A 13,855-nucleotide genomic window follows, 5' to 3' on the forward strand; every position below is an offset into this window, starting at 1 on the left:
CTTTCTGTGTGTGTGTGCGAGGGGATCCCCTGTCTGTGCATGGCACGGGAGTGAATCTCTGTGTGTGAGTGAATGTGTGTGTGTGAGTGAATCTCTATGTGTGGGGGAGAGAGAAAGTGAGACGGGAGATTCTGTGCGCGTGTTTTAAGGGAACCTCTGAGCGTGCGCGTGTGAGTGAGAGGAGCTTTTGTGTGTGCCTGTGTGTGAGGGAAGCCTGTGTAGGTGAATGTGAGAGAAAGAGAGAGAGAGAGAGGGGAACCGGTGTGTACCTGAGTGGAACCGGTGCGTTTTGGGGGGAGCTGGTGAGCGGGGAGAGCCGGTGTGTGTGTGTGCGAGAGAGCCCCCGGTGAGTGCGAGAGCTCCGGTGCCTGTGCAGGAGAGAGCCCTGATGTGTGCGTGAGGGAGCCCCCGGTGAGTGTGAGAGCTCCGGTGCGTGTGCAAGAGAGAGCCCCGGTGTGTGAGTGAGAGCACCCGGTGTGTGTGTGAGAGCCCCGGTGTGCGTGAGAGCACCTGGGGTGTGTGTATCTGAAAGAGAAAGAGCCCCGGGGCGCGCTGCGGGAGCTGACGAGGGCCAGCAGGTGCGGCCGCCCCCCGTTCTCCCCCGGCGCTCCCCGGCGGGGGCGGCCCCGCGCCCGCCCCGCCCCGGCCGGGGGCTCGCTCGCTCAGCCGCGGGCGGAGCAGCCGGCGAGAGGGCTCGGGATCCTCCTCCGCTCCGACGTCAGGCTGGGAGCGGGAGGCAGCGCCCAGCGCCGCCGTTGCCAGAGGCTCGGCGGCCGCCGGACGGGGCGGACGTCGGGGCGGCGACTCCCGGAGCGGCGGGGGGTGGGGAGGAGGCGCTATGGCCGACGTGTTCCCGGGCTCCGAGCCCGGCGCCGACCCGGAGGCGGCGCGGCGCTTCGCTCGCAAGGGCGCCCTGAGGCAGAAGAACGTGCACGAGGTGAAGGAGCACAAATTCATCGCGCGCTTCTTCAAGCAGCCCACCTTCTGCAGCCACTGCACCGACTTCATCTGGTGAGAGCCCGGGGCGCGCGTTCCCCCCGCGCCCGCCGCCGCCCGGGCCCGCTCCGCCGCGGGGATTCCCCGCCTCGGGCAGCCCCGGCTCCGGTGAGCCGCCGTCCCTGCCCTGCCTTCCCTTCCCCGCCCAGCCGCCGCGTCCCCGGGCAGCCGGGTCGCGGTGCCGCCGCTCTGGCCGGGGCCGGGCAGGTGACCCCGCTGAGGGTGACCCCCCGTGTCACCTCGCTGCCCCGGCGCTGGCGCATCCCCGTCCCGGCGGGCTGTGTGCGGCTGCCGCCGCTCGGGGAGCCCCGGGCTGAGCGCACCCCGCTTTCGGGGCGGCGGGAGCCCCCAAACTTGTCGGCGCTCGGGTTATCGCAGAGCCCAGCAGGGTCTGGAGCCCCGCGCTGGGGTTATCGCTTCACACACGGTCCAGAGCTGTGTTTCTCACCCCTTGTCCCCGGTCTCTGCTCGGCTGGGCTGGGGGCTCAGCCGGGCACAGCCGCGCTGGGACGGAGGGTGCCCGCGCCAGACCGGGGCGTTGAACTCGGGTCCCCCAGCCTTCACTCCTGGTCAGTGCCTGCCCTGCTCCCTCCTGCTGCCCAGGGCGGGCAGCGAGGCCGGGCAGGCACCGTGACACCGCTGCTCCGCTCCACGGCGAGGAAAGGGAGGGGTGGTTTTTGTGAGAGAAGTGTTCCTGCGCGAGAGGGCAGGAAAACTCCCTACCAACACCCTCATTGCTGAGCTGGTAGGGAAAAGTACACCCATGGGTTCGTGCGGGGCCGGGGCAGGGCGGCAGCTCCGCGCAGGCCGGGCCGTTCCGTGCCCGTTCCCCGTTCCGAGCGAGGAGCGGCGGCCCGGGCTCGGCAGGAGCCGCGGGAGCCTCGGCCGTCCTGGACCTGCACAAACAGCTCGGGATTCCCCTCCTTCACCTCGCTCCAGCCCTGCTCCGCTGCTCAAGTTTGCACTGCGGCTCTGGGTGGTGAAAACGAGAGCTGTGATTTATTTTGGCCGAAGTTGTGAAAGGGTCTGCACGCACTTGGCTGTGTCCGTGGCACGCTTCTTGCTCTCTTTATGTGTGTTTATGTGTCTGGACACGGACCTTTTCCTTCCTCTGTCAGTTTTCCTCTGCTTGCATGCTGAAGCAAAGACTGTACTTGTGCCAGAAATGATTGATATTCACAGAGTAAGGAAGGAAAGCTGACATGGTAGACTGCGCAAGAAACAACTCAAATTTCTGAGTTTTTCTCTCTTTTAAATTTTTTTTGGGGGAAAAAAAATTAAAAAGTGAATTTGGGTGTGGTAAAAGCGAGAGACTTTCAAAAACTGCTTCAAAGTTAAACTAAACCAGAATGGGTTGGGAGGTGTGAAAAACCGCTGCAGGGTTATTGCGAGCGGTGTTTGTGCACACCCGCAGCACAATTATAAAACAAAGCAGAGCTCTGTCACCAATGACAGGAATTGAAAGGGTATCCTGAGGCTGACAGGTGGCAAGAGCGACTGTGCTCTTGTCTTGTCGTGCTTGCTGAGCCGGGGGAAGCTCCTCACATTCCTTAGAAGAGCATCTGACACCTCGAAAACTTGTTTGGTTTTCTGTTTTGGAGATGGGCCGCTCTCAAACAGCCATTGAGTGTTTCCAAATTGACTTGTGTCAATTAACAATGTTTGAAGGTGTAAAGAACAGTAAACACAACCTTTCAATGAAATTTACAAATAGATTCTTTTCCTTGGATTACGTTTCATCAGGTAATATTTACAAAATAGTTTAGTGCCTCCTTTTCCTCTTCATTCAGCAACTTTCACCTCTCCGCTTTGGTTCTGGACTGTTGAAATTTTTTAAAAGACTTGTACTTAAAAATTACATTGAAACTGCTCTAGGAGTGGAGTGGGCTGCGGCTCCGCAGGGGTTCAGCTCAGACACTGAGCATCAGCCGTGCTTCTGGAGTAGATAAAAAGGAATATTTGCAAATAAGTCTATTTCAAAGGATTAAAAATTATCTCAAGTCTGTTCCATGTTCCTGGTCCTGCCATCGGCTTTCCTGTGATTGCATTTCCACGCTTCCAGCTTTTGCGTTTTGTGAAGATGAGTGCTAAAAGCATCAGAATGACAATATAGGCACATGTGCTGCCAAGTAAACAATAATTTGATTTTTCTCCTGGTTTTCCTGGTTCAGGTTTGCTTATAGTAACAAGAAGTAGCAACTTGTGCAGAGAAATGTAGAGAAATGCTCTAAGCTGTGTCATTTCAGCTTTTTCCTGAAGGAACAGTGAACTGAAGGTTTTTTCTCTTCCATAAATAAATAAATAAAAAGTGGAGAAATTGTTGATACTTTTTTTTTTAAGAAACCATTTCTATAAAATTGATAATTAAGCTCCATGGTGTTAATTGCACACAGCTTCTCCAGTTCATGGCTTTTTTCTGTTTGAGTGTGAGCAGCTCCAGCTCTGCAGATGAAAAACAGGCTGCAAAGAAAAAGGCAGAGAAATGTTTAGCGGCAGGATACTCAAAACAGTTATTTTTGTGGGAAGAGAATGTTAGATGCTTAAAGATAAACAAATAAATCCACTGCAGTGGAGTTTGCCAGAGGTACAAAATGTGTTGGATGTCATTGTGTTCATTGCACAAGTGCTACACACACATTTGTGTTTCGTTATGGAAATGGGGCAAGGAAGCTGGAGAATAATCACTATGAAAATCAGGGGCCTGTCTTCTCATTTCTGTTGAAACAAGCAAAACTTTTCACCTGCTTGCTTTCCATACAGCAAACGGCTGGACTCCAGCTGAGCCTCACAGCAGCAGTTTGTAATCCCAAAATCTGGATGAAACCCCAAGTCTGGTTTGTTTTACGTGCCTTTGCTGGAACTTGGAATATTTCACGTGGCTGTTAAATATACATGTGGCATTCAACGAGTTGAAATATTATGCAGCAATCACTGATGATGATAATTGTAGATCCAAAATAGCTTGTAAAATAATAATAATAAAAAATTGTTGCCAGAAGCTGAAATTACATAGCTGGTGACAGCTATTGTTCTCTGCTTTGAAATGGGTGGGCTGGTCTGTGTTGTGTATTTGAAAATCTGTTGCTGTCGTAGCAAAACCTGAGGTAATTTAATATGAAGCTATTTTTATGTTTTTAGAGATCACTGAGTAGAAATGAAAGCCAAACATACTAATGCAGTTCTTTTTCCTTCTTTCCACAGGGGATTTGGGAAGCAAGGATTCCAGTGCCAAGGTAAGCCCCAGCTGCTTGGCTGGCACACACAGGTGGTGGCACCTCATTCTAAAGGTACCCAAAACTCACCAGCAGCCAGAGAGAAACAATCCTGGAAAAACCAAGCAAGCATCATTGCCTATGTGAATTCTAAAAGAAGGCAATTATTCCATTAAGTAATTATTTTTAATATAATTTACACTGAACAATCAAGTCATTATTCATACTGCAATAATATAAAAAGTTGGTGGATTTTGTTTTTAAATCCCAACGCAGTAAATATCGTATAATCTGCAAGATTCTAACTTTTCATGGAAATAATCTGTGCAATTTAGCTTTGCAGAGATCATTTTTCTCATCAGAAGCTCTTGTCTGTGTGGGCGTTTTGGAAAATGGATTCACTTTTTAGTCATATGGCTTCTTTTCATAACCCAAAGTCCCTGGTTTTCATTTTCATACAATGCATGTTCAGGAGGACCTTTGGCTTTATCTCTGTATTAGGACAAGACAATTCTGTCTTATATAATACTGAATTACAAAAAAGAAAAATCCACCTGTATAAAATCACTGATTTAATAAACCTGCTAACCTTGAGAAACTGAAGGCTGCTGTATGAAAACTGTAAATGCTCTATTCTCGCACTGCCTGTATTTCTGCCAAATACTTCTCATTATTTAGCATTTAATCACGAAATAACCACACCCAGCCAGTGCAGGTTTTTTCCTTTGTCATATGTTTGCTTAATTAGGATGAAGCTTTTTGTTGTTCCTCTCCCTTCCCCACCTTCCCCCTGTCACTTCTGCTGCAGCTGCATGTTGTGTACTCGTTAGCTGGCCTTTCCTTCTCTCTTTCTTGGCATTTCTGATGGGTATTTGCTCTTGCCTTAGAGCACATTTGACTCTCCTGAACATTGCTTTTTACATAGCAGTTAGGGAAATGATGGATTCTGTGGTATTTTTGTGAAAGTTGATGTGAGGTGATGCTTTTTGAAATTAAACCTCTGAGAGAGTGCATGTCAAAGACTGATACCTTTTAAAGATTAGCAATAAATAAGTTTTGTTTCTGCAAGTTGAGCCTTGCAGACACACACAGCATTTCCTGATGAAGGTGAGCAGACATCCTCTGTGATGCAGATTTTTCCTCTGTGCCCCAAAACATTAATATTAAATTTTGTAGGTTTTTGCCACCCATCACATCCAAAGCAGTGCTTAGGTGGTAATGGAATGGCATTATCCCAGTCTCATGCAGGACAGCTCAGTGGTTCCTAGTTCAGGAGTTATTTAGAGGTTCATTACATATTTCTGTTGGTATACAGAAGATAATTGGGGCTGCATTTAGATGGTGCAGTGATCCAGCTTAGCTTCTGCAGTTTGCACAGTGCTGACTTTAGCCTGACTCCCAGCTGGGGGCTCAGGCTGGGCAGGATGCCCTGCCCTAGCCACAGATCCGCCCTGGCCTGGCAGCTCATCTCCAGGGGTTTGGATTTCCTTTCCTCTTCATTTTCCTTTCCTCCGCCTGGAATTCCTTCTAACGCTGTAATTCTGTGAGCCAGGAGCAGTTCTGCTGCTGAGGACTGATCTGTACAGAGCCAGCTGAAGTTCTGATTCACTCTTGTTTCCCCTGCAGATGCCATTCATGCACACAACCAAGTGTAAAAGCAGTAGAGCAGCTCTGTTTGGTTTTAAATGCCTCAGAAGTGACGCTTTTTAGGAATCTAAATATGTTCAAATTTGACTTTTGTCTGTATCAGAGAACCTACACTTCCTCTTTAAAGCCTGCTGTTTTCCAGTGGGTTTGACTGTGTTCTTGAGTAAATCTCTGAGCAATATTCTGATTTTACATGGCTTGAAGCAAGCTGTTGTTTGTGCAATGATAAGTTTAAGTAATGGGGTTTTTTAACCATCATTCATTACACTTGTGTTCAAAATTAATTAGTTGATACTCTTGGGATAATACTCTTGAAAAATAAAACTTCCATGATAAAGTTAAGCCACCTATCAATGAATCAATGTTTTTTCAGTTTAGCTTTCTGAAGCTTCTGTCTAAAATGTCACCAGTTAAAGCTGGAAAGCCAAATTAGTGATCAGAATTACTGAGAACACGAGGAATTAAAACCAAAAGTCTGAAACAAGAAGACAGGCTGCAGAAAAAAAGCCTAATTTCTATAATGAAGTGGCTGTCTTTACAGAGAAGAATGACAAATGGAGAATAAAGTGGAATTTTCAGTAGGACCTGAAGGAAAGAACACTGCAGTGACAGCTCTTAGCATGACTGGGGTTCTTGGTCCTTCAGTGTTTCCATTAAAAAAAACCTTTTCTACTCTGCTCTCAAGAGTGTTGTAAAATCTCCCAATAGACACAAACTTGATCTCAGGCAGAATTCAGAGCTGGGGGTTTTGTTATTTCCAAATTGTCTGAAATTCTTCTGGCCTTTGATCCCAAGGGGAAGAGGAAGGCCCACAATAGTCACACACTGCATTCAAATGATGTTTCTACTATAAAAAACTGCAATTCCATCAATATTTGCATTAGAGTTCTTTAATTAAACAAAAGTTCTTAGTTGTTATGAAGTTTTAACTATTGCAGCAAACATAGTATGTTTTTATATATTTTTAAAACATCATTTAAAAAAGTGACCTAGTTTTAATTTTTAGATGTCCTCAAATAAAATAATTTAATATTTTAATACAGATTTTATTAGAATTTAAACTAGTGAAATGATCTGATTTTGGACCATTAATACCTTTTTTTCATTGGACTTAAGTAGATCCTGTCTTCACTTGAATGTTATCACTTTGGTTTTCAGATTTTGATGCCTGTTTCTGCTGTAGTGTTCAGCTTCAGCATTACATAAAGACATTTAAATGAGCTCTTTAGAATTGAAGAGGATTTTTTCAATTTATTTTCCTAAAACATTTTACAATGTATTTTTTCCCACCTCCTTATTTATGGGATCCCGATGAATTTGCAAAAGACAGCAAATTAAATTTTGGTGTGATTTTAATGCCCTGAATGTGGCAGAGGGTCAGGTGCAATTGCATTATTACCACACAAATGCTCAGCCAGGGACAGTCCACATCCTAAGTAGTTTGTCTTTCTTAATGGGTGCATTTTAATGTGGCTGCTGAATATTCCAGCAAACAGAAGCTCAGAAAGATTGCTGAGGTTTGCAGCCAGCCATGTGTTAGTTCATGGAGAGGAGACAGAATTCTGATTGAAAATAAGATTTTTAGAGAAGGGTGTTTGAGGTCATGAAGTAGCAGTGGGAAATGTCTGTGTTTTTGGCCATGTGTGGGTTGGAAAATGAGCTTGAAAGACTTCAGCTGGATTAATGTTCTCCTAGGGATGGGATTCAGGAAGGATTTATTCACAGGAAGGGTGGTCAGGCATTGGGAGGGGCTGCCCAGGGAGATTTGGAGTCTCCATCCCTGGAGGTGTCCGAGCAATAACTGGGTGTGGACTCGGTTTCTGAGCTGCTGACAAGGTGGGGATTGGTCACAGGTTGGACTCCATGGTCTGGGAGCTCTTTGCCAACCTCAGTGATTCTGGGATTCTGTGCAATTTTTGTTCCTGTTCTTAGAAAGCATTTTGCCTTTTCATATTTGTGGTTTGTTGTTGATTTATAGAAACATGAAGTATTTTAAATATTGTGCTTGTGAAGCAGGAGTTCTCATTCTGCTGTTTTGCTTTTGCTGTTGATCATGTCAGTGGCAGTGCAAACACGATGGGAGGATTATTCCAGGAAGTTTTGGCTTTGTTTTGTTTTCTTACATCGTCAAGCAGGCCAGCCAGCTGTCTGTAGCACTGAAAGCTTTCCTCTGATGTGCACCTGGAAATACTGCAGGAGCAATGTGAAAAACAGAATAATTGAAACCTTTTTCAATCTGCCACAGCATGAAAGTTCCTCTTTTGAGACAGCCAGCTTTAAATTAAGCAACCAATTAAGTTAAAGTTTGGCTTCATCATTCTTTTGATAGTCTGTTCCACTCTGAGTGTAACCTATACTTGTTCCTTTCTGTTGGGTTTGTAAGAAACATTTTTCTGCTGAACAGACATCAACAAATAGGAACTCACTAAGATGTGAAGAACAAATATTGTAGAACATGTATTTATGTAGGTTTAGAGGTTGTTTTAAGTTCAGCACTGAAGGCTCAGCACATTTCCTCAGGGCAGAAATATTTTTAGTTACAGTAATAAAAATGTGATCAGCTCATGTTCCTGATCAAGGGTCTGTTGTTCATTCTCTCCTAAATGGTCAAAATTTGTAGTTATTAACAGCAAGTTTTCCCTCTTTGACATGATTGCTGCAGGCTTTACTGAAGTGCAATATTCTGCTGTAGTTCAGCTGTGAAATACATTTGGCTTTAGGGTAGTAATGAGCTAAGGAAGAGTTTCACATTTGTTCCCTAATTTACATAAATAAAAATTAGAGAACTCAATTAAAGCAGATCATTATGCTTCCCTATCTGGGCAACTATTGCTCTTTCCAGAGTTTTTTCCTGTGTTCCCTCAATTTATTTTCAGATAATTTCTCTCTGAAAGTTGGATTTTACCTTCCATTGTCCTAAGCTGCTTGGAACAGCTCGTGCCGTGCTGGGTCTGGGCTGGGCAGACATCTACAGCAATTCCTTCACTGGAAAGGAAAATGGGGACATTTTATCAGTTTTTAATACTCAAATATTGTAACATTGGCACATCAAACCAGCACTTCATTTCCTCTGCATTGTTTATCTTTTATCTGATGATTCTTGACCTCTCTTCTACAACACAAATACTAAAGAGCCCTTTGGTGCCGCCTCATTTTTAAATGATGTATTTTCATTAAAAATGTTCTGTTAGTGGTCTGTGTAGTGATCTAAACTAAATTTTAATGTTCTGTCATCTGAAGATTTGAGCCAGTGAAAACTCTGACCATTTCCAACCTGGCTGGACACACAGAGTTTTCATCAATCCTCAGTGCTGATATATTTATAGTAGGAGCAGCACCATTTATTCTTTTCTGTGTTTGGATCAAGGCTTAATTCTTGGTTTTCCATCCTGATGGATGTGTTTCCCCTACAGTTTCTTCTTCCTTTTACAGTCCTCATTTTCCTTTGTAACCTAAGAAATAAAAATCTATTTAATTGCAGCGTTGTTTCTCATAAAAATAATTTGTCTTCCTTACTTGGAAATGTTTTTGCCAAAGGGTGGACAAGACACATAGAAAGTTCCCTTTTCTTTGCCAGAACTGCTTCTCTTGTATCATTATCATTTTTGTGGTGAGATGGAGTATTACAGACCAGGGCTTGAACAATGTGGGTGTTTTCCTTTGTGCTCTATATATTATTTATTAGTCATGTGCTACAGTTTACATTAACTAATGCTGCTGAAAGCCTGAGATTGAGAAATTAATTCCATGGAAGGCTGTGACTGTGGAGCTTGAAAGTCAGCATGAAATCTTCTGAAATGGGAATTCAGTAAAAATACACTTCCAGCAGCTGCCTTGTTAATGTATTTTTGTGTGCATAACTTGGAGGTATCTGTTCAAAAATGGAACCCCCAGAGGAAAAACCTAAACAGTTACACACAGTCCCCAAAAAATAACAACCCAAACAACATAATAAACAGCACCTGAGAGCATAAATTGTATCTGCACAGAGTTTCCATGATTCCTCTCTCTGCTTTGTCCTTTCCTTTGGCCTTTTGCCCTCAGCCTGATCTGTGGACTTTGTGTTTCTGGACTCCTTCTCAAAGGGCAGTAATTTTACTCATCTGCAGATAATTTGACATACACATACACAGATAAGATGCTTGTTGTGCATTTGTCTTGTCAGCTTCTATTTATTGTTCCTCTCCTCCTTTGGCTGTCCTTACTTCTGCAACATCTGACCCATTTTATGAGGAAACATGGTGCTATTAATTGCTGATGCCTGTGAAAGTTGAGATTCTGTTCCTATTTCTGCAGGTGAGCTCTGAGAGGTTTTTGAAAAGTTGCCCATATTGTGAGTTCCTCCTGAGAGCAGCAGTGATGGGTGAAACTCCTGAGTCTCAATGAGTGCAGACCAGGAGAACCCTTTGGAAATGCCCATCCCAGCTTTGGCTGTGGTGCTGGGTGATCCTGGAGCATGGAGCTTTTCCTGTGGGTGCTACAGAGCAGGTCCTGGAAGGTTTTGTTTCCTGGATTCCACTGCAGCTCATTGGACATAAAAGCCCTGAAATTGAGATTTTAGTTCACAGCATTTTCCTCCACAGATGTGTTCCTGTTGGAGCAGCACCTGACAGTGCAGATGTGCAGGTTCTGCTTTCAGCCATTGCCTTCTGTGCTGGGAGGGGGATTTGCTGTCCCTGAGCTGGGCAGAAGGGGCAGCAGGACATCTGTGGCAGGACAGGGAAGGTGCCTCTGTGTTGCTGAGGATTCTTTGTTACTACATCACATGCTTTCACACAAGTTCAGTATTGAGTAGATCAGGATGTGTCACCATTCCTGGAGGGATTTGAAGATGTGGATGTGGCACTTGGGGACGTGGTTTAGTGGTGGCATTGGCAGTGTTAAGGATGGGACTCACTGTCACCAGGGTGTGCAGTGACAGGAGTGAAGGAGGGTGGGGTTGGATTAGAAATTGGGAAGAAATTCCTGAAAGGATAAGGAGGCCCTGGCACAGGGTGCCCAAGGAAGCTGTGGCTGTCTCTGGATCCCTGGCAGTGCCCAAGGCCAGGCTGGACAGGGTTTGGAGCAGCCTGGGACAGTGGAAATGTCCCTGAACATGGCAGGGGTGGGACTGGATGAGCTTCAAGGTCCCCTCCAACCCAAATTACTCCATGGCTGTTTGCAGGTCTTCTCCAGCCTAAATGATTCTGTGATTCTCAATGTACTTAATTAAATGTGTGATTCACTCAACACTGAACATGGCAGTAAAAGAAATAAATATGGAGTTGTACTCCTCTTTCCTAGAAAATTTCCTTGGTGATACTATGCTCATCAAACCTCAAACATAATTAAACCTTATCTTGCAGCAAGCATTTTATTTCTTATATTCAGTTTCAAGAGCAAAACCATCTTCACCCTTCCCATGTTCTAGCATGAGAAGTTTGTTTTGCTTACTGGTGTTGGTCAGGTGTCCCAGCAGGAGTTCCAGTCAGGAGTCTGTTCCAGTGCCCTGGATGTAATTCCATGGGGCTCTTCAGCTTCTAACTGGGCATGTGGGAGTGATAGCTCACCCCCAGCTGACAGATAAACCAGTTTGAGGCCTGGGCAAGATAAAGTTTGTCATATTGTTAATTTTCCCCTCTCCCTTGGTTATCCTGCACATCAGCTGCTGTTACACAGCCTCATATGGTGTTCATTTTATACAAGATTTTTGTAGATGCCATGAGCAGAATATAATGAAACATTGGAAAGAAGGTTGCAAGAGGATGAAGAAAACAAATTTTCCTGTTGGGATGCATTGATAATTATTTCTTTTTTGTTTGCTTTTGTGGGTTTTTCCTCTTTAGGGTGAGAGGTAAAAATAATAAGTTATTTAATAATTACCTTAGGCTCAGTTCCTCAGCTTTTCCGTCTGCAGTAGAAAGCATGAAAATCTAAGAGAGAAGGACTCTCTTGTGTGTCATTAATAACAGAAACTACCCTTTAAGTGTTTTTAAATTCTTGTGCTGAACAAAATGCTGAACATTTTAATTGGAACTGTTTCCAGCAGTGCCCGTTGAAGGCTTGCAGAGGCTGAGAGTGCTTGGAGCTGGTTATCAGTGGTTAATTTTTCAATTGCAGCTATTTATGAATAATGCCTTCCATAAATAATGTGATTTATAACTCTTACCTTCTAAGTCAGGCAACCAAACGTGCATATGTAACTTTCTGTGCATTTCAGTGTCATTTACTCTGGTTTCTTAATTAGAATGGGTTTTACGTGAAGTTTTTTTGTTCCTTTTTGCAATTACATAATATAGACTTTAAGGAACTGCAGGCATGTAGGTCTTTTCATCAGCTTATATTCTAGTTGGCTTAATTTAGATTTTGAAATCACATTATTGTATTAATTTGAATCTTTTCATCAAGTGAGCTTTATTAGAAGTCTGAAATATGTCCTTATAAATGGAATTATTATTTTTGTCTGTCCTGTCTAGTTTACAAGATGTCCCTTTTTATTTCTCATTTAGACTGACAGAAACACACTTCTTGAACTAAAAGTGCATATTCATCCAGAAACACCAAAAATGTAGCCATTAGTGCTCTTAGTTCTCTACTTCTTAGTTTTTAAAATGAAGCTGCAAAAGTCTAATTAATGCTTGTCTTTATACAATGGCCTTTCAAGATTTAGAAGATTCGCTCATCATTTACAAATAGAGGTTTTGCCACTGTCAGAAGTGTCAGTGGATGGACAGTGATCAACACAAATTGCATATTCAGGGCTTTATTTGCCTTGTGTAGCAATTGTCAAGTTGTCTTCCTTTTGCTAAGAAAATAGCTCATATTTTTAAAAGTGATTTTTAACTGAAGTTGCAGCTATTGCTCCTTGTTTTTCTTTACTTCAATTAAAAAAAATTATATACAGCTCTCAGTATTGCATACCCTGCAAGCATTCCCATACAGTTAAATGAAGCTTGTAATTTATTCTGAAGCAGAGTTTTATGAAGATTGTGTTGCTGAGAATTCAGCATTTTTATCTCTCTAAAGGGTCCTTACACTGATGACACAATTGAATATTGGTAATAATTTTTTTGCCATTTTCAAATACAGAATCTACAAGAATCAGATGCTTAGAAGTTGGGTTCTGTGTGCCTGGCTTTTGACACCAGGGTGTGCATGAGGGTGTCTAATTGGAATATGTTAAAAAAGAATTAGTGGTTCAAAAGTGGTTTAAATACTGATTTTCCTTATTGTACTGCTGAATGAGGGACCACTACATATCCAAGGCATGGACTGTAGATAGAAATTCTCATTCCCAATGTAACCCTCTTCCCAAAGCACACTCTTCCTATTCCTTTGAAATTATCAGCATTTTTAACTTCCCTGGAATGTGTGCTGAGTGTGGTGTTTCAGCTTCTTAGTAAACAAGCCATTATTCATGGACAAGAAGGAGTTGGAATAATACTTTCTCTTCTTTCAGCTTCTAGTCTGTGTGGGTTTATTATTTTGGTTTTTACTCAGCAGGATTAGCCAGAATCCATGTCAAAGTAATCTTGTTCTCAAGAAATTGGCCTTTAATAGTAAAGAAAAAAAACCCAAAACAAAAAAGTGAATCTTTATGTTCTGAGAGTGCAGAAATAATCATTATTTTATGCAAAGTGGTTGTGTACATCAGTGTTTTATTGGGTTGGTTTTCAGTTTTCTTTATTTCTTAAGGCATTGCTGTTGGGAAAAATCCCCCTCATAATTATTTTTGCTCCTCTATCACCCTGTGTGCATTTCCATGGCATCTCCTGATTCCCTGGGAGAGATGTGACCTCTCCTGTTCCCTAGAGCCTCTTACCTGAAATACTTTTCCATTTCTTGCATCCAGGCTTTGATCCTGAGAGGATTTTTATGTGTCTGAAGGTGACACCCTGCGAGGTGCTGACAGGTTCTGGGCAGCTCCACTTTTCTCCTGTTCCAGAACTGCATAAAATAGATTTCAGCCTAACAGTTCCCTGAACTTGTTCCCATAAAAAATATTACAAAATAATGATAAA

General features: G+C 43.7%; 1 protein-coding gene across 2 annotated transcripts in view; it reads left to right on the forward strand.

Moving 5' to 3' along the window:
- Positions 1-820: 820 nt before the first annotated feature.
- The window catches only part of PRKCA (protein kinase C alpha), a 144,105-nt gene continuing 131,070 nt past the window's right edge, over positions 821-13,855 (forward strand). For both annotated transcript variants that reach the window (XM_059485595.1, XM_059485596.1), the window contains exons 1-2: positions 821-1,011; positions 4,198-4,229. In XM_059485595.1, the coding sequence (XP_059341578.1) occupies positions 839-1,011; positions 4,198-4,229 (205 nt within the window). In that variant the 5' untranslated portion in view covers positions 821-838. The remainder of the gene's footprint in view (positions 1,012-4,197; positions 4,230-13,855) is intronic.

This window comes from Ammospiza nelsoni, chromosome 19 (genome assembly GCF_027579445.1).
Source record: "Ammospiza nelsoni isolate bAmmNel1 chromosome 19, bAmmNel1.pri, whole genome shotgun sequence".
In the NCBI taxonomy this organism is placed as follows: Eukaryota; Metazoa; Chordata; class Aves; order Passeriformes; family Passerellidae; genus Ammospiza; species Ammospiza nelsoni.